This window comes from Sciurus carolinensis, chromosome 16 (genome assembly GCF_902686445.1).
Source record: "Sciurus carolinensis chromosome 16, mSciCar1.2, whole genome shotgun sequence".
Taxonomy (NCBI): domain Eukaryota; kingdom Metazoa; phylum Chordata; class Mammalia; order Rodentia; family Sciuridae; genus Sciurus; species Sciurus carolinensis.
In genome coordinates this window covers 52,718,206-52,739,311 of record NC_062228.1, presented here as the reverse complement: position 1 = coordinate 52,739,311, position 21,106 = coordinate 52,718,206, and the positions used below count along the sequence as shown (strand labels likewise).

The window sequence follows — 21,106 nt, the reverse complement described above, 5'->3', positions numbered from 1 at the left end:
ACAAGGAAGCAAGGAATCCAGAACGTCAGGTTGAGGGTGTGCGTGATCAGTGCCGTGAAGAACAGAGCCGGGCCCCTCCGCGGTGACGCTGCAGCAGAGGCCTGAGAGGAGTGAGGCAGGAAGGGGGGCCTTCCCGGCGGAGGGACTGGCCAGTGCAAAGGCCCTGAGGCAGGAGTTGGGTTTATTCAAACGAAGCCGGGAGGCCAGGGGCGTGGACGGCGTGGGAGGAGGGGTGGCAGGCCTGTGGCGAGCACGCTGGAGATGATCCGGGAGAGGAGACCCACCTGCGGAGCCTTGGCTTCCTCTTCTGAGGAACGGACGCGCTGGCACCTGTTTCTGAAAGCCGTTGTGGGGCCTCGGGCAGCTTCTGCCCTGGGTTCGCAGCACAGTCAAGCCTTTGGACACCCTGCTCCTGTGCAGCTTTTGCGGGGAGGGATGCCCTCTCTGTGCTCAAAACCGTTTATCAGGATGGGCTGAAACTGCCCAGACCCCGCCCTTGGTTCCCAAAGTCCGGTTTTGGCGCCCTCCTGCCAGGTGCCTCCCCTCCTCCTCCACGGCTGTCCTCCCCTTCCCCTCTTCCCGTCTCCTCGTCCTCCTCCCTCCTCTCCTCCGCTCCATCAGTCCTGCCGACATTCCAGCCCAGGGAGAAACACAGGGCAGGCTTCCTTCCTCTCCTTGGCGGGGCTCCAGAGAGGGACCGGCCATTGTGTGCGCTGGCCTCAAGGTCACTCCCGCCCCTCCCTCAGGGGCCGGGCGGCGGGGCCAGAGGGGCAGAGGCCATAGGGCCTCGGAGTCAAGGGGCCCAAGCCCCATCCGGCTCTGGGGCTTCACGGGGGAGGCGGGAGCTGCCAGGAGGGCCCTGGTACCAACCTCGGTCAGAAGCGAGCTATGCAATGCTGGCCTGGTTCCTGCTCCTCCTGGAGCCAAATCCCGGCTGAGTAATTTGGGGCAAGTTTCCTTCTCTTCTTTGTACCTTATTTTTCTTACTTTTTATTGTTGTTCAGACAGTCCCTGAGTCTGGGTCCGTTAAATTCCCAGCTAACACCCAGGGCGCGGTGGCGTGCACCTGTCATCCCAGCCACTGGGGAGGCTGAGGCAGGAGGATCACAAGTTGGAGGACAGCCTTAGCAACTTAGCGAGCTCTTGTCTCAAAAAATACAAAGGGCTGGGGATGTGGCTCAGTGGTTAAGCACTCCTGGGTTTAATCCTCAGAACCCCAAAAAAGTAAAAAAGTCACTCAGGCTGGCCTCAAACTTGAGATCCTCCTGCCTCAGCCTCCCCAGTGGAGGATATCCTAAGGGGCTATGTTTTTAACGAACAGGTAGGTGATTTGGAAAACGCAGCCCCATTTCACAGGAAGACTGAGGAGCAGCCGGAGCTTCTGCCACGACCCCCTCCTGGAACCTGTGTGAGCTCCTGAGCGTCACCAGAAGCCAGGCTGTGCTGCTTCCTATCGGGTGCCTCCTGTGCCGGCTTGATGACCGTGGTGCGAGGCATGTCATGGGGACAGAAGACAAGCCACGCTTGGTCGTCAGGTTAATTCAATCCCTGGGGAAGAAGGCTTTGCCCCAGAATGCTGCTTTGGATTTCCATCTGTCTGTTGCCAAAAGCTAACACCTTTAAGGGCCACAGCGTCTGTGAGGGTGTGCATGCCAGCTGCTTCCAGGATTAACTCACTGGGTCTTTTCCACAATCCTAGGAGGTGGCTGTACGATTACCTTCATTTGACAGAGGAGGACGAGCAAAGTGCCCAAGTCCCACGGCATAGGACCTGGATAAATTGCTGAGGCTGGCCTCAAACTCTCCATCCTCCTGCCTCAGCCTCCTGAGTCACTGGGATTACAGGCGTCACTGCACCTGGCTAGTTTGTGGCTACTCTTTCCTGGACTTAAGGAAGGGGTTGGGCTGCTTGGGAGGATTCAGTGGAAGAGTCCAGAGATGACTCAAGGGACAGGAGACTGGGTCCTGGGGACATCTGAGACTCTGCACCCTGAGGATATGGAATCTGCTTGACCTAGAAACGTGAGCAGCCTCCTCTGACCTTCCCTCCCTCTGCCCCTCCTGCTGGCCTCATTCTGCATTGATGGCCCACAACCCCGTGGGACCCACCGCGCCCCAGTTGCTGCTGTGGCTTTGGCTCTTACCCCGGGGCGTGTAAGTGAGAAAGGTTGTTTTGTGTAGTTAGGGAGGTAGGAATTTAAGGCCTGGCACGCAGAGCTCGCCAACTGCTCACCTGGGGCTCAGGGTCTCTGTCATCCTTAATACCAGATCCCTGATGTTATTTGGGGTAGCAACGTATCCAAGGAAGAGACTCTACTTCCCAGGCTCCCTCGCAAGTGAGGCCAGCATGTGGCTAAGAGCTGGCCCATGAGCTGTAGGTCAGAGTTGTTCTATGAGGCTTTGGAGAAAGTTTCTTAGAAGGGGCACCTCCCATAAACGGTTGTGTTTACCCTTTGTGCCCTTCTTTCTGTTTTCTTGCCTGGAACATGGGTGAGATGGCTGCAGCTTCTGCAGCCATTTCGGGTCATGAGATGATTGAGAGAATAGAAGTCTCAAGCTAAGGATGATGGAGCAGAAAGAACTCTCTCTGGGGCCTCCACTCCAGCTCGGAATAATTTGTTTCTGGGCATTTTTTATGCATGAGAAAAATAATCCTGTATACTCCTACTATACCAGTTTCTCCTTTATCTTATATATTTGATTCCTATCTCTTGATTGACGGTTTATTTCTGATTTCTCTTACCAGTCACTGAAGGAAAATCCTAATCCATACCTAGACTCCTCTGCCAGCCTGGGTCGGGGAGGGGGCAGATATGAATGCTCGTTCCTTTTGCTGCACCGGAAAGTATTGGGGTTAACAGTGTGGGTTCAGATCCATCCTTGGCCCCGAGCCCCACCGTCGCCCAGAGACTCCACTTTGGAGGCTGATTCAAGCAACAGCTTCAGACTCGGTCCAGCTCCTTAGTGACTCCCGGGCGCAGGGTGGAGTCGGTGGGTGGAGTCGGTGGGTGGAACTTTAGGCCCTCCCCTTTCTTGATTGGCTCAAATTGGTCACATGGTCACCAGTGGCTGCAAGGCAGTCTGGGAAAGCGAGTACCTGCGGGTTTCAGATGCTCCCGGGGGGAAGCCGGGCCTGCGAGGTGGGACAGCTAGGGCAGCGACCCCGGGGATGCCCATGCTAAGCGCGCCTTGCCTCCGCCAGACCGGCTTCTCTTTCTACCTTTTATGTGAATCTCCTCTGTCTCTTTGCTATTTGTGTTCTGTTTCTGCTTTATTTATTTTTAATATGGCACATTTCAGAACTGTGTGCCATCTTTGTACAGGGGCCGTGCCAATCTCTAGATCATTCCGATTTTACTATATGTGCTGCCAAAGCCAGCAGTTTTATTTATTTGTTTATTTATTTGGTACTGGGGAGTAAACCCAGGGATGCTTACCCACTGAGCCACATCCCCAGCCTTTTTTATTTTTTTATTTTTTTGTGGTGCTGGGGATTGAACCCAGGGCCCTGTGCTTGCAAGGCAAGCACTCCACCAACTGAGCTATCTCCCCAGCCCCCTTTTTTATTTTTAATTTAGAGACGGGGTCTTGCTAAGTTGCTTAGGGCCTTCTAAGTTGCCGAGGCTGGCCTTGAACTTGCGATCCTCCTGCCTCAGCCTTCAGAGCTGCTGGGATGACATGCATGAGCCACCACACCTCGATGCTTTTATCTTTTTTAACTCTTTCCCCTTCTTTCTCCCTTGGTTTATTTTGCGCACTTTTCCATTTTCTTCAGTGGACAACTTGTTTTGTTCATTTCCAAGCCTTTCCCCCTCCCCCAGTACTCTCAGTGTCTTAAAGCATTTAAGCTTTGATTTTTCCCTCCAAGGGTGGATTTAGTCAGATCCCAAAGATTTTGTTATATAGTGTTTTTACTATCTTTTGTTTCCTGTTGATATCTTGCATTTTAATTGCCTCTGTAATCCAAATATTACACCTGGGATTTTTTTTTTTCATGTGTAGGGAATTTTGGTGTGTGTGGGGTAGGAATCTATAGATTCTGAATTGAAATCTACATTGTTTCTTTTCTAGTTTAAATAACACAGCAGCCTGCCATGTAATCTTGGCATTTGAAGAAAGGACTCTGAGGTTTTTAAAAATAGGCTGGAGGCGGGGCTTGGTGGTGCACGCCTATAATCCCAGTGACTCAGAAGGCTGAGGCAGGAGGCTCATGAGTTTGAGGCCAGCCTCAGCAACTCAGTGAGGCCCTAAGCAACTTAGTGAGACCCTGTGTGAAAACAAACGATAAAAAGGGCTTGGATGTGGCTCAGTGGTAAAATGCAATCCAATCTCCAGTAACCCCCCCACCAAAAAAAAAAGTTGGACTAACCCAAGCCTAGGGGTTTTTACTGATGCACAAGGTGAGGCTTGAGTGAATCGTGGCAAATGCAGGACTATGATGCAGACTTTGTAGCCCTCATCCCGCAGGTCTTCACCTCCCACTATCCCAACTCAGCGCCATCCTCAGAACAGCATCTCCATCTCTGGGCAAGTCCTCCCCAGCCCAAGCCCGCCCGCCTGCGTTACTGCTGACCAGCGCTTCCCTAGCGGGGCATCCTGGCTGGGCGGGGCCTGCGGCTCAGACCGCTCCTGGCTCTCCACCCGCCCTGCCCTGCTCAGTCGCCTCTCATGCGAGGGCGATGTGAGGGCATCCAGGACCGTGGCTCCCACAAAGGGGCAGCTTCAGTTACACAGGTGGCTGGGGACCAGAAGGTGCCAGAACGCTTGAGAATGGTGGCCATCCCCCCGGCAGGAGCAGCCTGCTTCAGGGCCCGCGTGATGGCGAGGTGCAGTGTAGGGGCTGTGCTGTGCCTGGTGTCACCTGATGCTGGTGCTCCAGGGAGGGGCACCCTTTGGTCCCCTGAAGAGCCTAAGCAGGGTCTAAGCAGGATAGCTGTGGGGAGGGCCTGGGGCTCTGCCACCCAGCAGGGACGCGGAGCTGGTGGTCTGGACATCAGTATGCACGCACGTGTCCAGACTGGGGACAACCTCAGGTGGAGGAGGAGGCCAGTGTGGCCCGTGTGGCTGGGCTGGCAGAGGTGGAAGGAGAGGCAGACACACGTGTGCGTTACTCAGGACGTTTATGGCCCTGTGGCTCTGGGACAGCGAGCGAGGGGCGGAGTCTCGCTGGCACTAACGCTGGGCCGAAGCGGGGAGCCGGGGCACAGCCAGCGTCCCTGCCGCGTGGTCCTGCCCTCGGGGCGGAGGTGGGGAGATGGTGAGGAGACCCCTTCTCCCCGAGGTCTCCGAGGCCACGCTGCTACTCCAGGGCTGTGAGGGAGGACGGGAAGGAGGCAGAGGAGGCCATCAGCAGGTGTGAGCCGCAGCCCCTGCGCCCACCCACTGCCCTGCCCATCCCGGCCTCCCTGCCTCCCAGCCTCCCCGAGCTCAGCCTCTGCCAGTTTCAGGTTCAGGAAGGTGGCGTTGGTCCTCGTGCGAGGGAGGGAGGTGGACTGTGAGGAGAGAGACAGGGTGAAAGGGAATTCCCAGGCTTTGCTGGGGGACCCTCGTCCTTGATGGGCATGCCCCCCAGAGACTCAGGCGACCAGGGCTCAGTCAGGGACTGGATGAAGCACGGTGCAGAGGAGTGTCTGGCAGCGGGGGGACCCTGGTCGTGGAAGCCTCCATCCTGAGGGTGGCAAAGCCACCCTGGCTCAGGCACGGGACTTCCCAGAACCCCCAGTCTGACAGGGGAGGCAAGATTCCGAACTCAGGAAATGACGTCGGTCCCGTGTCTGATTGCTCCTTGTCTACGCACCTGCCTTAGCGACAGGCCTCTCAGAGCTCTGCAGGTTTGATGGGAGAAACTTGGTTCCTGACCTGGGGGCTCCCAGTCTGATGGAGGAGACCTGGGCCCTGAGCTGGGAGCTCCCAGTCTGATGGAGGAGACCTGGGCCCTGACCTGGGGGCTCCCAGTCTGATGGAGGAGACCTGGGCCCTGACCTGGGGGCTCCCAGTCTGATGGAGGAGACCTGGGCCCTGAGCTGGAGGCTCCCAGTCTGATGGAGGAGACCTGGGCCCTGACCTGGGGGCTCCCAGTCTGATGGAGGAGACCTGGGCCCTGACCTGGGGGCTCCCAGTCTGATGGAGGAGACCTGGGCCCTGACCTGGGGGCTCCCAGTCTGATGGAGGAGACCTGGGCCCTGAGCTGGAGGCTCCCAGTCTGATGGAGGAGACCTGGGCCCTGACCTGGGGGCTCCCAGTCTGATGGAGGAGACCTGGGCCCTGACCTGGGGGCTCCCAGGCGGTGGGCAGATGTATCCCCATCTGAGAACTCCCAGTCTGATGGTGGAGACACACCCCCGCCTAGAAGCCTCTATTCTAATGGAGATCAGCCTTAGTTCGGTTGGAGAAATTAACTTCACTGTGTGATGGTGGAACTTTTGTCCCGACTCTCGCTCCAAAAGAAAGGAAGAGAAGTGAGTCCCGTTGTGCAGGGACTCGGGTCTGGACTGAGAGGCTGACTCACCCTCACCCTGTCTCTGGTCAGACCAGGGATCAAGGTGCAGCACCAGCCCACACCGCCCGGGTCTGGAGAGCAGGCCGTACCTCCCCGGCTTTAGGTCCCACTCACAGGATAAAAGACGCCTGGCCCTCAGACTACGCTCCTTTTTCAAAACAGCCACCCTCTGCTGTCCCTCTCATGGGCGCAGAAGTCGGGGCGGCCTGAGGCTGCGATCAGGCTGACGGCGGAGGCGTCTCCCGGGCCTGGTCGCCGGGTGGATGAAGGGGAGGCAGGGGCGCGCCTGGGAGCCCCGTGCGCACAGACCCGCCCCACACTCACGCGCCACCTGCAGCTCCACTTCCAGCGTGTCGGTCTTGCCCTGCAGCGTGACGGTCTTGAGCACGTAGCGGCCGGCGTCGGTGAGGTTCAGCTTCTGCACCAGCAGCGAGCAGTTGGCGAAGCCCACCTCCCGGCCCGTGTGCGCCGGGCCCGCGATCCAGTTCCCCGACGGCAGCTGGCTGAGGAGCCGGTTGGGCTCGGAGGCGGGCCCGCGGTACCAGGCGTAGACCAGCAGGTCCTTGGGGTAGCCTTGGACGGTCAGGGTCACGTCCAGGCCCTCCATCGGCTTGGCGGGCACAGGCACGATCATCATGGTGACTGCCGCCGCTGGGGAGAGAGGGGCGGGGTCAGCAGGCCGTGCTGGGCATGGCGTCCCTGCCCCCCGGCCAGCTCCTCTGTGCCACCCCTGCTGGCTGGTGCTGTCCACGTGGGCGCTGGGGAAGAGACAGGATGCAGGTGACCTGTGTGGTAGGGGAAGCTGGACTCTGTCCCGAGGGAGCCTGGCAGAGATGTGTGTGTCCCCTGTCAGGCTAGGACTTGCCAGCCTCAGGGCAGGGGCCATGCTGGAGACCCCAGGGGGCCGGGCCATGTCTCCTCCATCAGATTGGAAATTTCAGAATATGGGGGCCGTGTCTCCCCTATCAGATAGCTGGGAGTGGCGACTCCAACATCGTGTCTCTTCTGCCAGATCAAGAGACTCAAGACTGTGGGGGTCCCGCTGCCCCATCAGATTGAAAGGCTCGAGAGGGAAGAGGCTGTCTCTCCTCCATCAGGTTGAGAGTTCCTCCAAGGTGGGGAATCCCGTCTCCTCCATCAGACTGAGACATTGCAGATGGTTGGGGGAGGGTCTTTCTAGTGAGGCTGGGAACCCCCCGAAGTTGGGGGAGCCCGTGTTTCCCATGGGATTAGAACTCCCTAGCAAGCGGGGCCTGGACTCCCCCGTGGATCGGGAGTACCCCCAGGGCGGGAACTGCGTCTCCCCATCAGACCAAGAGTGAAGGACAGTCTCCCCACCAGGCCCAGCCTCCTCCCTCAGGCAGCTCCTTGAATAAGGGGGACATGCTTCCCTCTTCTCCGAGGGCAGAGACTGACCGGCGCTCTCTGAGCAGCATCTCTCCCAAGGGGGGAACAGCGGTGCCCTTCCCCTCTGCTCTCTCCTGGCAGGGCTGCCTGCGGGGCGCTGGCTACACCCCAGCGCATACCTGCACGCCTCTGACCCCCCACGCCGGCCTGCAGCGTCTGTGGTCATCTCCCGCCCAGACCGGCTGCCAAGGCCCCTGGAGGGCGGGGCGGGAGGTCCACTTACCTCTGGGCTTCCACTCCCGCTCTGGGGGAAAGAGTATCCACCCCTTGGATGAGACCCAGCCTGGTAGCGGGAGGGAAGGAGGGAGGACGAAGGGGAGGACTGTCCCCACTGTCCCCGGGGGATGATGGCCACTTAGGAAGGAACCAAGATGGAATTAATGAGGCCCCAGTGTTCAAAGCCACCATTCCCAGGGGATAAGCAAAGGTCCCCTGAGCACCCGATGACTCAGGAAATGCAGCTGTCTGTGCCAACCCGGCCCCGGGCCATCCCAGGGCAGAGGCAAGAAGATGGCGACTCCCAGTTGTGATTTTCCGTTTGCCCACTGCCCGGCTGGGATTTTCCAGTTGTGTGTGCCATCATCCAGGCCAGATGACCATGTCATCTAGTTGGCAGCAAAGACGTCCAGCTGTCTGGTGGCTGAAGCCCCAGGCGACTGGTGACCAGATTTGGAGCAGGGCACCCTAGGAAGAGCCCTCAGTGTGGCCTCCCCTCACCCGCCACCCCACCATGTGGGACACGTGACCATCTCCCCTGTCAGCCCTCAAGGAAGAGGGTCTGATGTGCCATTTGTTTTCCAGGTGACAGGTGCCTGGACGACCAGGTGACCACCTGACTGAGCAGTGAGCAGGCTGGGAGTCCACTTTCCAAGGATGAGGGTCTGCCCCTCCAGGCCAGTGAGGAGCGGGTGGCAGCCAGGCTGGGGACGACTCACCAGACAGCTTGACCACCACGGAGGCAGATCCGGACAGCAGGGTCTTGGGGTTCTTGGCAATGCACGTGTACGTGCCCTCCTGGGCCGCCGTCATGCCGCTGATGTCCAGGTGGGCCTGGCTGCTCTGCAGGGCCCGCCCGTTGAAGGCCCACACGTACTCGGGCTCGGGACAGGACCGGGACACGCAGCGCAGGGCGAGGGAGGCGTTGAAGTCCACTCTGATGGTGCAGCCTGTGCGGGCGGTCCCGTCCTGGAGGATGGCCACGCGCTCCGGGCCAACTGCGGGCAGGAGGGAGGCAGCGTGGGGCAGCCACCCCCTGCTCTCCACCAGGCGGGGTCCCTGGGGCCCCTGGGCCTAGCAGGGGCAGAACAGAGCCCGGCCTCTTCAGGTCCCACCTGGATCTCTAACTGGCTCTGGGGTCGTGAGAATCTCGCCCCCTCCCAGGGCATCTGGTTTTGCTTCTGTGACGGTTCAAGGCAGGTTTGAAATCTATGGCTTCGTTAAATCGAGAAAAAGTCTAAGTGATTTTTTTTTTTTTGGCAAGCTGTTCCAAGCATCTGAAATGCTGAGGCTTCCAGACGCTGGGGTTTTAGAATTGGATTCTGAGTCTAAGCATCTCTGCTGCTAGAGTTTCTAGGATTCTCGGGTCTAGAGTCCAGGGCTGCTGGAATCTGGAATTCTCTGCTGGTGGGAGTCTAGGAGTCTAGGCTGGGGTTTTAGAGGTCATGGCCTCATGGACCCCAGTGAGCTATTTTCCCAGGATTCCACACGGCAGTCTGCTGGCCCTGGGCATGACTGCATGCTTCGTGGTGTGTTTTGGTTTTGGTTCTGTCCCCTCCCACTCCCCCGTTACTCCCTCCCCTGCTTCTTTTTCAAAACAGCAGAGATTTCTCCAAACCAAAGAGCGACTCAAATGTCAAAGGTGCTCTGTAGGTTTTTTTTTTTTTTTCTTTTCTTGGTACTGGGGATTGAACCAGTGTCGCTTAACCACTGAGCCACATCCCAGCCCTTTGTGTTTTTTTATTTTGAGGCAGGGTCTCGCTAAGTTGCTGAGGCTGGCCTCGAAATTGTGATCCTTCTGCCTCAGCCTCCCAAGTCACTGGGACTGCAGGCTCGAGCCACGGTGACCGGCTGCTTTGTAACTCTTTAGGTGATGGGTCAGATGCATTTTAAGAGGGACCTTGGTTCCTAGCCCTGACCCGCCTGCTGACATGCTGCGTGCCCTCGGGCTCCCTCTTCCGGCCTCCGTTTCCCCGTTTGTGAAGCCTGGTGTCAGGCGTCTCTGGGCGCCAGGGGCACTCACAGTACACGGTCAGGTTGAGGGGCTCGCTGCGGCTGACGCTGATGGGGTTCCACACCTCACACTGGTAGGCTCCCGCCTCCTCCCTGCGGATGCCATGGCGGGTCAGCACCCGGCCATCAGGGGACAGGCCGAGGCGGACTGCAATGGGCAGGGCGTCACCGTTGAAGAACCAGCGGGCCTCAGCGGGGCTGGGACTGCTGCACAGGAGCCGCAGGGTGTCCCGGTGCTCCACCAGCGCCGTGTGGTTGGCGATGACCGTGGGCGGGGCCAGGACCTCTGTGGGGGCGAGAGGCGGAGGGGGAGGGGCCGGGCACCACCTGCTCGGAGGGCTTCCGGTCCCCAGGCAAGAGGCATGGCCCGACCGTGGCAGTGCCCTGTATCCCCAGCCAGGGGACAGAGAGTGGGTGCAGGAGGCAGGTGTAATCCTGGAAGCCCTCCCGAGAGAGGTGAGCAGCTTAGTGTTGTTTGAGGTTTTTTTTTTTGGTTTTGTTTTCCGATCAAAAATTTTTTTAGATTTTTTTTTTCAAAAGAGGGCTTGGTGGGGGAGGCAGGGGGTCTCACCATAGACCTGCACGTGTCCGTAGCCCACCTCGGTCTGGAGCTGCCTGTTAAGGGTCTGCAGGAGGTAGGTGCCCGAGTGCCCGGGCAGGACGCCCCGGATGTCCAGGCTGCCGTCGGGGCGCACAGCCTCCCGCCCCGTGTGGGACGGGCCGGGGGTCTCATCGCCCGTGCTCACGATGTAGCTGGCCACCAGGTGGGTCAGGCTGGGCGTGGGCCCTGCGTACCAGCTGTAGGCCAGCTCTTCCCCCGAAAGCCCGCGGACCACCAGAGTGACGTTGTCCCCCTCAGCCGGCTGGGCGGGCTCGGGGGTGATGGAGAGCTCGGCCCTCGCACTCAGGATCCCCACTGAGGAAGAGAGCAGGGGGTCGGGGGGCGGGCTGCACCCAGTGCCCCCGTTTGGCAGGGAGCTGGCTCAGGGCACGGGGGCATCCCGTCTGAGGTCCTCGGGACATGGGAGGTCACACAAAGGGGGGACTGGAGCCTGCAGCCCTCTGACTTCCACACCTCGGCCCCTGACTGACCGCTCTTGGAGGCATCTGCATGGACTCGGCCTCAACCCCCATGCAGGGGTATGAGGACTGGCCACCTCGTATACAGTAGGTGCTCCATAAATGTCAGTGAGGCCCAGGACTGCAGTCTCAGGGAGGGGTGTGTCGTGGGATTGAATTGGTCTGTGCCAAGGATCCAGCCTAGGGCTGCTCTGTACACAGCAAGTGCCTAGCACGGGCTCAGCCACGCTGAGCTGACCCAGAGGGTTTCCTGCTGGTAGTGGCCTCAGGTGGCATCTGAGGGGATGCCCTCCTCGGCCAGCCCGGCTGTTTTGATGATGCCACAGGTTAGACGCCAGGGTCCTGACGCCCAGGGGGCTCCTGCCCTGCTCACCGAGTGCCACCATGGCCAGCAGGGTGGGCGTCTCCCCCACCCTGTCCCTGCTCCAGGAGCAGAGAGCCCCAGGCCCAGGAGCTGGTCAGGGCTGGACTGTGTGTGGTGGCCTGAGGTGGGTGGCCATGGCCCTTCTCAGGAAAGAACTGCAGGCCTGGCCTGGCTTCCAGAGCCTTCCAGCTCTGCCACTCTCTGCTGTGTGTCCTTGGCTGGGACTCTCCCTCTCTGAGCCTCTGTCTTCTCCTCTGTGGAGTGGGGTCATGAGTGGCCTCCCTCACAGAGGGTGCATTATCACATGGAGAGCCCTCAGAGCAGGTACGCAGTAAGTGCTCATCCATGCTGCTTCTAGGGACCTTTGAGGGACTCCGTCAGTTAGACCCATTTCACAGATGGGCCACTGAGGCTAGCTGTCTACCCAAAGCTACGCATTCGGGGCAGAGCCACCAGCCAGCACCGGCTGGTCGAGCCTGCCACAGCTCAGGGGAGAAGGGTGACGGTGGCCCCTCTCCCGGATCACACTGTGGTCATGGGAACCTCGGAGCCCACCCTGCAGGCCTCTCTGGGTGGCTGCCCCACACTGGGGCCTCTCGAGGGGACAGACTGTCGGTGTGACTGCCCTCCCCACCAGCTGCAGGGCCCCGGTCGGCCTCCCTCTCCCGGGCTGGGGTCCCTCCCCGGGGCCCGGGGTGCTGGGGGCCCCGCTGACTCACCGCTGAGGAGGAGCCAGCTGCACCTGGCCAGCGCCATCTGTCACCCCAGGCTGGGCCTTGGAGGTGGTGCGTTGGGGTCCCGGGCTCCCAGCCCTTCACGGTCGGGGCCGGGCTCGGTCTGCCGCTGGCCCTGGGAGGGCTTGGCGATTTGGAGCCGGGGAGGTCACCTGAATTTGGAGGGATCGAGTCTCTGAGGATCTGGGGCCCCGTGTGGGTACCAGGGTGGGTGTGGCGGGCACCGGCCAAGGGCCAGGACCCGGCAGGCCTCCTGGGGCAGCTGCCTGACCCTCTTTGTGCCAAAGGCCCGGATTTGGTGCTGGGAGAAGAACCAGGTCGCCGGGGAGGAGGGAGGAGGGGCAGGGGAAGATTTTCGGGCAGTTCTTACTGACCTCCCAGGCCTGCGCCTCCTTGGTGCGTCTGGGGTGGCCCCTGGTCCACGGCGACTGCCACTTCTCCAACCTCAGTGCCAAAACGATCCTGCGAGGCGGGCACTGTCACGATGCCCATCTGCAGGTGGAAACTGAGGCAGAGGCTCTGACCTGCCCGGTGCCTGCGGGGAGGGGAATCGGGCCTGCCCTGTATCCAGAGCCAGACCGGCTTTCTGGGGCGCTCTGCCCGCTGACCTCCGCGAAGGGCCGAGGAACCCACATTCTTCCTCCCTTCCTGTGCCCTCCATCTCCCTGTCTGCCCAGTGGGCCTGCAGAGGCTCGGGGCCCTCCACAGAGTTTTGATCTTATGGGGCTGGGGACAGTCTCTTGCTGAGTCCCCACTTTCTGACAAACAGAGATGGAGAGCTCTTAGTGAAATGTCACAAGGCAGAACGTCCACCAGGGCTTTGCACAACGGGGCCCCAGACAGGTCAGCAGGACTGTTGTTAAAAGTACAGGATCCAGCCAGGTGCAGTGGCGCACACCTGCAACCCCAGTGACTCGGGAGGCCGAGGAAGGAGGATTGCAAGTTTGAGGCCAGCCTCAGCAACATAGTGAAGCCCTAAGCAGCTTAGTGAGACCCTGTCTCAAAATAAAACCAAAAGGATTGGAGATGTGGCTCAGTGGTAAAGTGCTCCTGGGTCATGTTCCAGTACCAAAATAAAATTAAATAGATAGGACTCTTAATTTCTTTTTTTTTTTTTTTTTTTGCCTAGGATTCCTTTATGTTGCCTAGTCTGACCTTGGACTCTTGGGCACAAGCCATCCTCCCGCCTCAACCTCTGGAGCATCTGGGACTGCAGGCATGTGCCACCACGCTGCACCTGTGCCATCTGATATAGGGGATTTGAGCGTGGTGGATGTGGTGACCGAGGGGGCGCAGAGACCAGCCTGCGCGGTGGTGAGATCAGGGGTGTGACGTGCCCACAGCGGGGCCTGCCACGGAGTAAACGCTTCATGTGTCACTCGTTCATCTACTTGACGGCTATTTAATGAGCACCTACTGCGTGCCGGCCCTATGCTGGGCTCTGGGGAGACCCCGGCGAAGTCACGGCAGAAACAGATCCTGCTCTGGGCCCAGGAGGGAAAAGCAGACTCCGTCCCTCACCCGGTGCCAGCGAGGGGGGGGGTCTGCCCCTGCCCATTGTTTCTGGGGCGCCTGGCTGGCGTCCCTGGGCCTCCCGGGTGTCATTCCCGTATCTCGATGGCTCTGGCTCCTGCTTTCCGAGGCGCCTGTTCTGGGCGGGCCGTGCCTGCGGCTCACCTGTCCCCGCCTGCGGCTCACCTGTCCCCGTGTGCTCCTGCGCGCGTCCTCGGCTGCCCTCGCAGGCTGGGCTCCTGCGGGGCGGGCAGCCTCCAGGAGGCTGGTGAGGGGTTCTGGCGCCTCCACTCCCCACCACCTCGTGGCCTGGCCTCACCCTGATGGCGCGGGTCCTGCTTTCGCCCTGTGTCCTGGGACCACGGCCCAGTGTCATTCGGGATGCCTCCCCGTGTCCCCAGATGCCTCTCGCTCACCTCAGAGCGACCTGGGCATCTTCCTGGAAGCACTCTCGTCCCCGGTCCTCATGGGGAAGGGGCTGTCCCCACCCCCAGCGGGACAGGGACCCGGGCCTCCTCCCGACCAGCACACAGCTCTCTGTGCCCACGGCCTCTGCGACATCTCCTTTCTCTGCCTCCCGTGACCCCTGCCTCAATCCACAGCCCCTTGCACTGCCCAGCTTCTTCTGCCTTCAGACTCTTCCTGAGTCTCTGGCCCCGCTCTTGCCTCCCCCCATGTTCCCTCCGTACAGCAGGCAAAGGGTCTTCCTAAAACAGAAAGCTGTCCCTTCCTCAGAACCTGCTATGGCTCCCCAGTGCTCTCAGAAGAAAGTGACCTGTAAGGCCCTGCATGCCCACCTTAAAAGCCCCAGGGACCCCCCGTCCTTCCTTCTGGGACCCTCCGATGCAGCTGTTCTGCCTCACTGGCACGACCCCAGCACATTCCTGCTTCCCTGGGCCCTGCTTCACTATCCGCTCAACAACTCCTCCTCCAGGAAGCCCTCCCAGACTGCCCGAGGGGACTCCCCAATCCCAGCCCTTATCCCCCTGCATGGTCACTGTCTGGGGATGGGTCTGTGTGAACCTCAAGAGGATAGGCCTAGGCTGTCCCCACAGCGTCCCCATCACTGCCCAGCACACCGTCCAGTACAGAGCAGGGCCTCAGAGAGTGTTTGTGGAACCGGACACCAGGTGTGAATGACATGGGGACAGAGGAGGGGGTGGGGGAGTCTCCAGGGAGTTCCGGGTTTCTGGTGATCTGCCCTCTGACTGAGGGGTGCGGGGAGGCTGGGCGTGGAGGTCCAGAGCAGCCTGGCCTTCGTCCAGACTCTACATGACTCCCAGCGCCTGACGCATCACGTGGCCCTTTCTGTCTGTTGTCCTCGCCCCTCGCGATCCGCCTGGTGCTCTCCACCTGAGCCTGGATTCTGGGTTATGCTGACAGTGGCAGTTTCTTGTGCACCTACTATGTGCCTGGCCCAGGGCTGAGTGTAGGTAGAAGAGGAGACTGTGAGCAGGGGCTTTTGCCCCTCCGTGCGGGTGGAGGGACGTCACGTCCTGCACTTCCTGGGGTCTTGACCTTGGCTTCCCTTCTCTCTGAGGGTGAGAGCAGAGCCACGGACTGCTGTGTGCTGGACGGCCCCAGAGTGGGCCCTGGGTGTGGGAGCCACTGTTCACTCACCATTGGACACATTTCTCTCTCCTTCCTTTCTACCAGGGATTGAACCCAGCGCACTTTACCCTGGGCCACATCCCCCCGCCCTGTTTTTATTTTTCACTTAGAGACAGGGTCTCTCTAAGTTCCTTAGGGCCTTGCTAAGTTGCCGAGGCTGGCCTTCAACTTGCGATCCTCCTGCCTCAGCCTTCCCAGCCTCTGGAATTACAGGCGTGCGTCCCCGGGTCTGGTTAGGGCACTTTAAATTTTATCTGTGGCTTCCACTTGCTGGACCAGGTGGGGGAACAGGAGGACTGTGCATATTTTTTGCTGATTCTCCCTTTCTCTCTCTCTCTCTCTCTCTCTCTCTCATCTCCATCTCTCTCTACCTTCCCTCTCTCTGTCTCTTATTTCAGTAGACAGCAGGCTCTGGTTCTGTTGCCCAGGTTGGCCCTCAACGTCTGGGCTCCAGCAATCCTCCTGCCTCAGCCTCCCCGGTGTGGGACCACCGGCCAGCGCGGCGGTGACTTTTGGGACCTTGCTGGCTTTTCCTGATCTCATCCTGCCCCTGCTGGAAGACAAGGACCTGAGACTCAGGGCCATCTGCGCTGCGCTTCAGTTGGTGAGTCTCAGCCTCTCCATCCAGCCGTCTGGGTTTTGTGACCTTGTTTTGTAAGCGCCCTGGGTCCCCAGTCCTCTTATCTGAGTGGCCCTCACGAGTTCCCTGGGAAGCCGGAGCCTCATCAAGCCCCGCCCACCGCTGACAGTATTTGTTAGAAACCTGGACTTGGGCCTGGGTGGCAGGACCCTTGTCCCCTCCTCCCTGGGCAGCTGGGCCGATTGCTCCGGGTGAAGCCGCTGCCCCGCTTATCACGCGGGCAGGTGCGGCAGTGTTTGCGCATGGATCTGACCCGGGGTGCGGCTTCCTGTGCCGCCTGGCAAGGTCCTGGGGTTGGTCCTGGCTGGGGCCCCTGAAGCTGTTTGAGGAAAGAACCCCATGTCCCCAAGTTCCTCACCCTGGAACGAGGCCCGGCTGCGGGTGTGGCAGGACAGGCAGGTGGGTGGGAGGGGCCAGCCTCAGCCCCTGGCCGCCTGGCCCTCGGGAATTTCCAAGTCATTCAATCCGTGAACAAATATTTACTGAGTGCTGGCCGGGAGCCAGCGGGGTCCGGGACACAGACCGCAGACGTATCTCTTCCCTGGTGGGGCCGGATCCTATTGGCGGGAGATGGGCAGGAACGAGGCCGATACAGCACGCGCGTCAGATGGAGATAGTGCCTAAGAAAAGAAAAGAAAAGAGAATTCAGCAAAGGACGGGGAGGGACAGGGAGGTGGAGGGGGCTTTCTGAGGACGTGAACTGAGAGCCAAGTGAGGTAACAGGGAGCCTGTAGGTAGACAGGAGGAAAGCGTTTTCTTTTTTCTTCCCCCTTTTAAAAACCAAGTCCTAGATAGCATTAAAAAAATTCCTCTATTTTGTTTGAGATGGGGGTCTCACTAAGTTACCCAGGCTGGTCTCAAACCAGAGATCCTCCTACCTCAGCCTCCCCGTGGCTGGGATTACAGGTGTGTGCCACCACAGAGGGCTCTTGGCAGGAGCGTTTTCAGTAGATGGTATAGCAGGTGCAAAGGCCCTGAAGCAGGAAAGTCACTGATGAGTGTGGGAACAGCAAGGAGGCTGGTGTGGCTGGAGCTGAGTGAGGGGGAGGGAAACGCGACCACCGAGCCGCATCCCCAACCCTATTTTGTCTTTTATTTAGAGACAGGTCTCACTGAGTGGCTTAGCGCCTCCCTGTTGCTGAGGCTGGGTATGACCTCTCCATCCTCCTGCCTCAGCCTCCTGAGCGACCTGGCCCAGCTGGGATCCCTGGAAAGCTCTGGGTAAGGGCCGCCTCGAAGGCCTGTGCAGTCATGGCTGGAATGCAGCCCTAGGGCGCTGTCAGCACCTTGCAAAGTCCCCTCGTCCTTCCAGGATCCAAAAATGATTCAGTAGTTTGGAATACGGCTTTAGCCTTGGACCGCGTTCCCCAAACCCAATCTTAAGCGGAACCCCAGTGCGTGCAGCGACCGGGAAGCACCCGCCCTCCCTCCACTTTTATCTTCACGGTGCTGGGGATGGAACCAGGGCCACATCCCGGACCCCCGAGCGCTGCGATCCCTCCCCCCCCCCACACCCGGCTGCGGACAGCTCCGGGGACGCAGGCGGCAGGTGAGGACTCAAGGGGGTCGTCTACACTTCTGCTAGCCAGTCTACACCGGCGGATTCTGCGCCCCTGCGAGTTGCAGCAGCCCTTCTGCACACAAAGGCACTGCGTTCGGAAGAGAAGGGTTTTCCCCATGAATCATAATGACTCGGGGTCACAGCCCGGCCCATTTCCTTCCCCGCGCCACTTCCTCATTCGGAAGGCAAGGAGCCGCGCGCCTGAGACTCCGGTGAGCCCTGGGAACCCGGCGACGCCGCCCGACCCGTGGGAAGGAGGGGCGGCGGGGAGACAGCGACCCCTGGCGGGCGATCCTGGCTGGCCAGCGCGTGGGCGCTCCGGGGACTCCGCTCGGGTCTCCTGCTCAAGGAGAGGGTTCTGTTCCCAGCGGGCGCACTGAGCCCTCGCTGTTCTTCACCTTGGTTTCCTCGTCTGCAAAATGGGGATAATCATGTCCCCCTCACAGAACCGCTGTGAAGACACAAGTCAATAAATACAGAGCACGTGGCACAGGCACGGCACATAGTAAGTGCTCAATGCACGATCGTTATTAATCACTCTTACATTGAGTCCCATGCCGTCTCCTCCACGAGGCTGCGGGCCCCCCGAGAGGGGGCGCTCCCGTGCGCGTCAAGGTCACGCAGCAGAACTTGGTGTACAGTAACCGCTCCGTACACGGGTGTCAGGGAATGACGAGACGCCGCGGGAGCGAGGGCAGGTTGTACGATGAGCACCGCGCACATCACGGATTCCACCCACGCCCCCGAGCCCTGCGCTGCGCTGGGCGGTGTTGGAGCCTCAGTGTGGGGCGAGCCCTGCCCCTGCCCTCCCAGGACTCAGGGTCCTGTACGCAGACTGACCCGCCCCCAGGGATGAGCAGAACAGGCAGGGCTGGGTGGATGGACCCTCAGGGACCCGGCCCAGCTTGGGAGTCAGGGCCTCCTAGGGGAGGGACCTGAGTAGGGAGGGGCGGGAGAGAAGCAGTGACTGGGCAGGCTCCAGGCAGCCGGCGGAGAGTGCGAGGGTCCGCACTGGGGTGCAACAGAGTGCTGGGACCAGAAAGCAGCTCAGTCCTCCAGACCACGACCACAGGGTGGGGGGCCAGGAGTGCTGACAAAGAGGTGGGGAGGCTCCTAGAACGCAGGCCTTGCAGGGTGCTGCAGGCTGCGGCGAGGAGCTGGGCTCTGGGGGAATAGGGAGCTATGGACAGTTCTAGGCAGGGAGGGGCAGGGTCCAGTTTGGATTTTAAAAAGATCCCTTGGGTTGCTTTCCCTTGGTGGGAAGATGGGAAGGGGCCAGAGACCAGGGAGAAGGCTGGGCAGGCAGGGGAGAGAAGCTGCCAGGCTCAGGGCTGGGCTGTAGGGATAGGGAAGGCCAAGTTCAGGAGGCCGTGGCCATGCCTGTCACGGTGCAAGAGGGTGAGTGAGGTACCCATGCTTTGGGCTTGGGTACGTGGGTGGACCCTCTAGGTAACCAGAAGGCTCCAGGCAGCCTTGGCGGTAAGGTCTGGGCAGCCCTCTGCTGCCCCCTACTGGTGAAGCTTGGACTCTGTCATGCCCGCGGTCTGGCATGAGGGCCCACTCAGTGAGCACCAACCCCAACCAGGACAAAGGTGATACCTCCGGAGTGACAATGTGCCAGGCGCTGCAAAGCTCCTGGTCTCCACTCCCACCCTCCCAACCTGGGTCTCCAGCTGCTCCCTCCTTCCAACAGGCCCAACTGGGCTCAAGACTGGCCTCCCAGGTCCCATCTCCTTTGACTCTCCCTCCCTCCTCTCCTTTTTAAAACCAGCTTTAGTGTGTGTGTGTGTACAGGTTTTTTTCTTTTTCTTTCTTTTTTTTTTTTTGGTACTGGGGATTGAACTCAGGGGCACTCGACCACTGAGCCACATCCCCAGTCCCCCAGCCCTTCAGCCCTTTTAATTTAATTTTGAGGGAGGGTCTTTTGAGTTGCCATGACTGGCCTCAAATTTGTGATCCTCCTGCCTCAGCCTCCCAAGCTGCTGGGATTACAGGCAACCTCCTCTGGGCCTGGCTATTATATTTAAATGCGCTTTTGTTGTGATGAAGGAAGAAGATCCCCCCTGCCTGGTCAGTGGTGGCAGGAGCCTGTTTCACCTGCTGGGGTGGCTTTAACAAGGAATTATAGATCTGGCAGCTTAAACTATCTTCTCCTGGCATGGCGCTGGAAGTCCAAGGTGGAGGCTCAGCAGGTTTGGTCCCCCTGAGGCCCCTTTCCCTGCTCTTAGACGGCCACTTCCTGACGGTGTCCTCATCTGGCCTAGGCTCCACGTGCCCCATGCCTGGTGATCCTCCCTTTTCTTATAAGGACCCCAATCCTAATGAACTAGGACGCACACTTACGCCTATGTAACCTTCACGGCCTCTTTAGAAGCTCTCCAAATACATTCACACTGGGGTGGGGCTTCAGCATATGAATTTGGGGGTCACAATCCAATTTACTGTGGAGCTGTTACCAGGTGGACTGTAGGAAATGCTGCCGGGCTCAGAATTTACCCTAGAAAATGCTGCCATCTCAGAGGTGGCTTCATGGATCAGGCTTTAGGAGGAGCCGGGCATCAGCCTGGCACGGCCTCAGCTCCCCCTACCTGGGCTCTGCCTTCCCTTGGGGCTTTGCACTCGCCCCGTGACCCACCGGGGCTCCCACTCCCACATCTTCTGCAGCGCGAGGCACAGGTGAACAAAGGGAGGAAGGATGCCCTTCCGGCGAGGGCAGGAGCCCCGGCGGCTTCTGCTCGCACCCCATTGGACTGAAGTTGCCACGTGACCAAGCCCAGCTGCAAGGGAACCTGGGAAATGTAGTTTTTATGGCCAGCTGGCCCGGAGGAAAGAGAGAATGGACGGGGGACGCGCAGCTGCTGCACAGAAGCGAGGCGGGAGGGTCCTTGGCCTCGACCCACACACAGCGCCCCCCCACACACACCCCGGCCCCGGCCCCGACCTCTCGCTGACCAGCTTAGCCTGGGGACCCGGAGGCCTGGGGATGGAAGGCCCTGACCCCGCTCCGCTGCGGTCGCCCCAGCCCTTAGGTCGCCTTCCTCTGGCTGCTGTGTGGCCGCACACTCGTCCTTGAAGAGCCCCCGCCTTATTACCTTGCCACCCCGGAGATCAGAGCCCCGCACGGGTCTCACTGGCCGAAGGTCACGGACGCTGTAGGAGAGAACCGCTGTCTTGCCTTTCCAGCTTCTGGAAGCTTCTCCCATTCTCTGGCTCACAGCCCTTTCTCCTTCAGAGCTCTCACAGGCCCATGGGGTCGTCTCGCGTCCGTCACCGCCACCCAGACCCTGCCTGGGCCGCGGCCCGTCCCCCGGCCCGTCCCCCGGTCTCCACTGCTGTCAGTGTCGCAGCTCCTTCCCACACTTGCTCCTCCCGTGTCCCTGTGTCCCCCGTAAAGGGCCCTCGCGGTCTCACTGAAGGCCCCTCCAGGACCTTACCCCATCTCTGGTCTGGAATTGAACCCACCTGCAGT

At 60.0% G+C, this 21,106-nt stretch overlaps 1 protein-coding gene, 2 long non-coding RNA genes and 1 other non-coding gene across 5 annotated transcripts; 2 read left to right on the top strand and 2 right to left on the bottom strand.

The window, feature by feature from the left end:
• Positions 1–1,327: 1,327 nt before the first annotated feature.
• LOC124966661 (uncharacterized) lies at positions 1,328–13,931 on the top strand. 2 transcript variants are annotated; one of them, XR_007105381.1, is made up of 3 exons: positions 1,328–1,535; positions 1,700–2,022; positions 13,443–13,931. It is a non-coding gene; the product is annotated as an uncharacterized LOC124966661 (long non-coding RNA). The 2 variants fall into 2 exon arrangements; XR_007105382.1 differs by lacking the exon at positions 13,443–13,931 and adding an exon at positions 8,708–8,990.
• LOC124967684 (U6 spliceosomal RNA) lies at positions 3,281–3,382 on the bottom strand. Its single transcript, XR_007105602.1, has one exon. It is a non-coding gene; the product is annotated as a U6 spliceosomal RNA (small nuclear RNA).
• On the bottom strand, positions 5,132–12,411 carry Ceacam16 (CEA cell adhesion molecule 16, tectorial membrane component). Its single transcript, XM_047528188.1, has 6 exons — positions 12,299–12,411; positions 10,707–11,051; positions 10,146–10,421; positions 8,842–9,120; positions 6,824–7,150; positions 5,132–5,310 (listed from the first exon to the last, which is right to left on the bottom strand). Exons 1-6 carry the CDS (start codon positions 12,333–12,335, stop codon positions 5,300–5,302), a joined length of 1,275 nt encoding a protein of 424 aa, XP_047384144.1. The 5' UTR covers positions 12,336–12,411; the 3' UTR covers positions 5,132–5,299.
• Positions 13,932–14,957: 1,026 nt separating the features above from the next.
• On the top strand, positions 14,958–18,112 carry LOC124966662 (uncharacterized). Its single transcript, XR_007105383.1, has 3 exons — positions 14,958–15,254; positions 15,835–16,040; positions 17,177–18,112. It is a non-coding gene; the product is annotated as an uncharacterized LOC124966662 (long non-coding RNA).
• Positions 18,113–21,106: the final 2,994 nt, after the last annotated feature.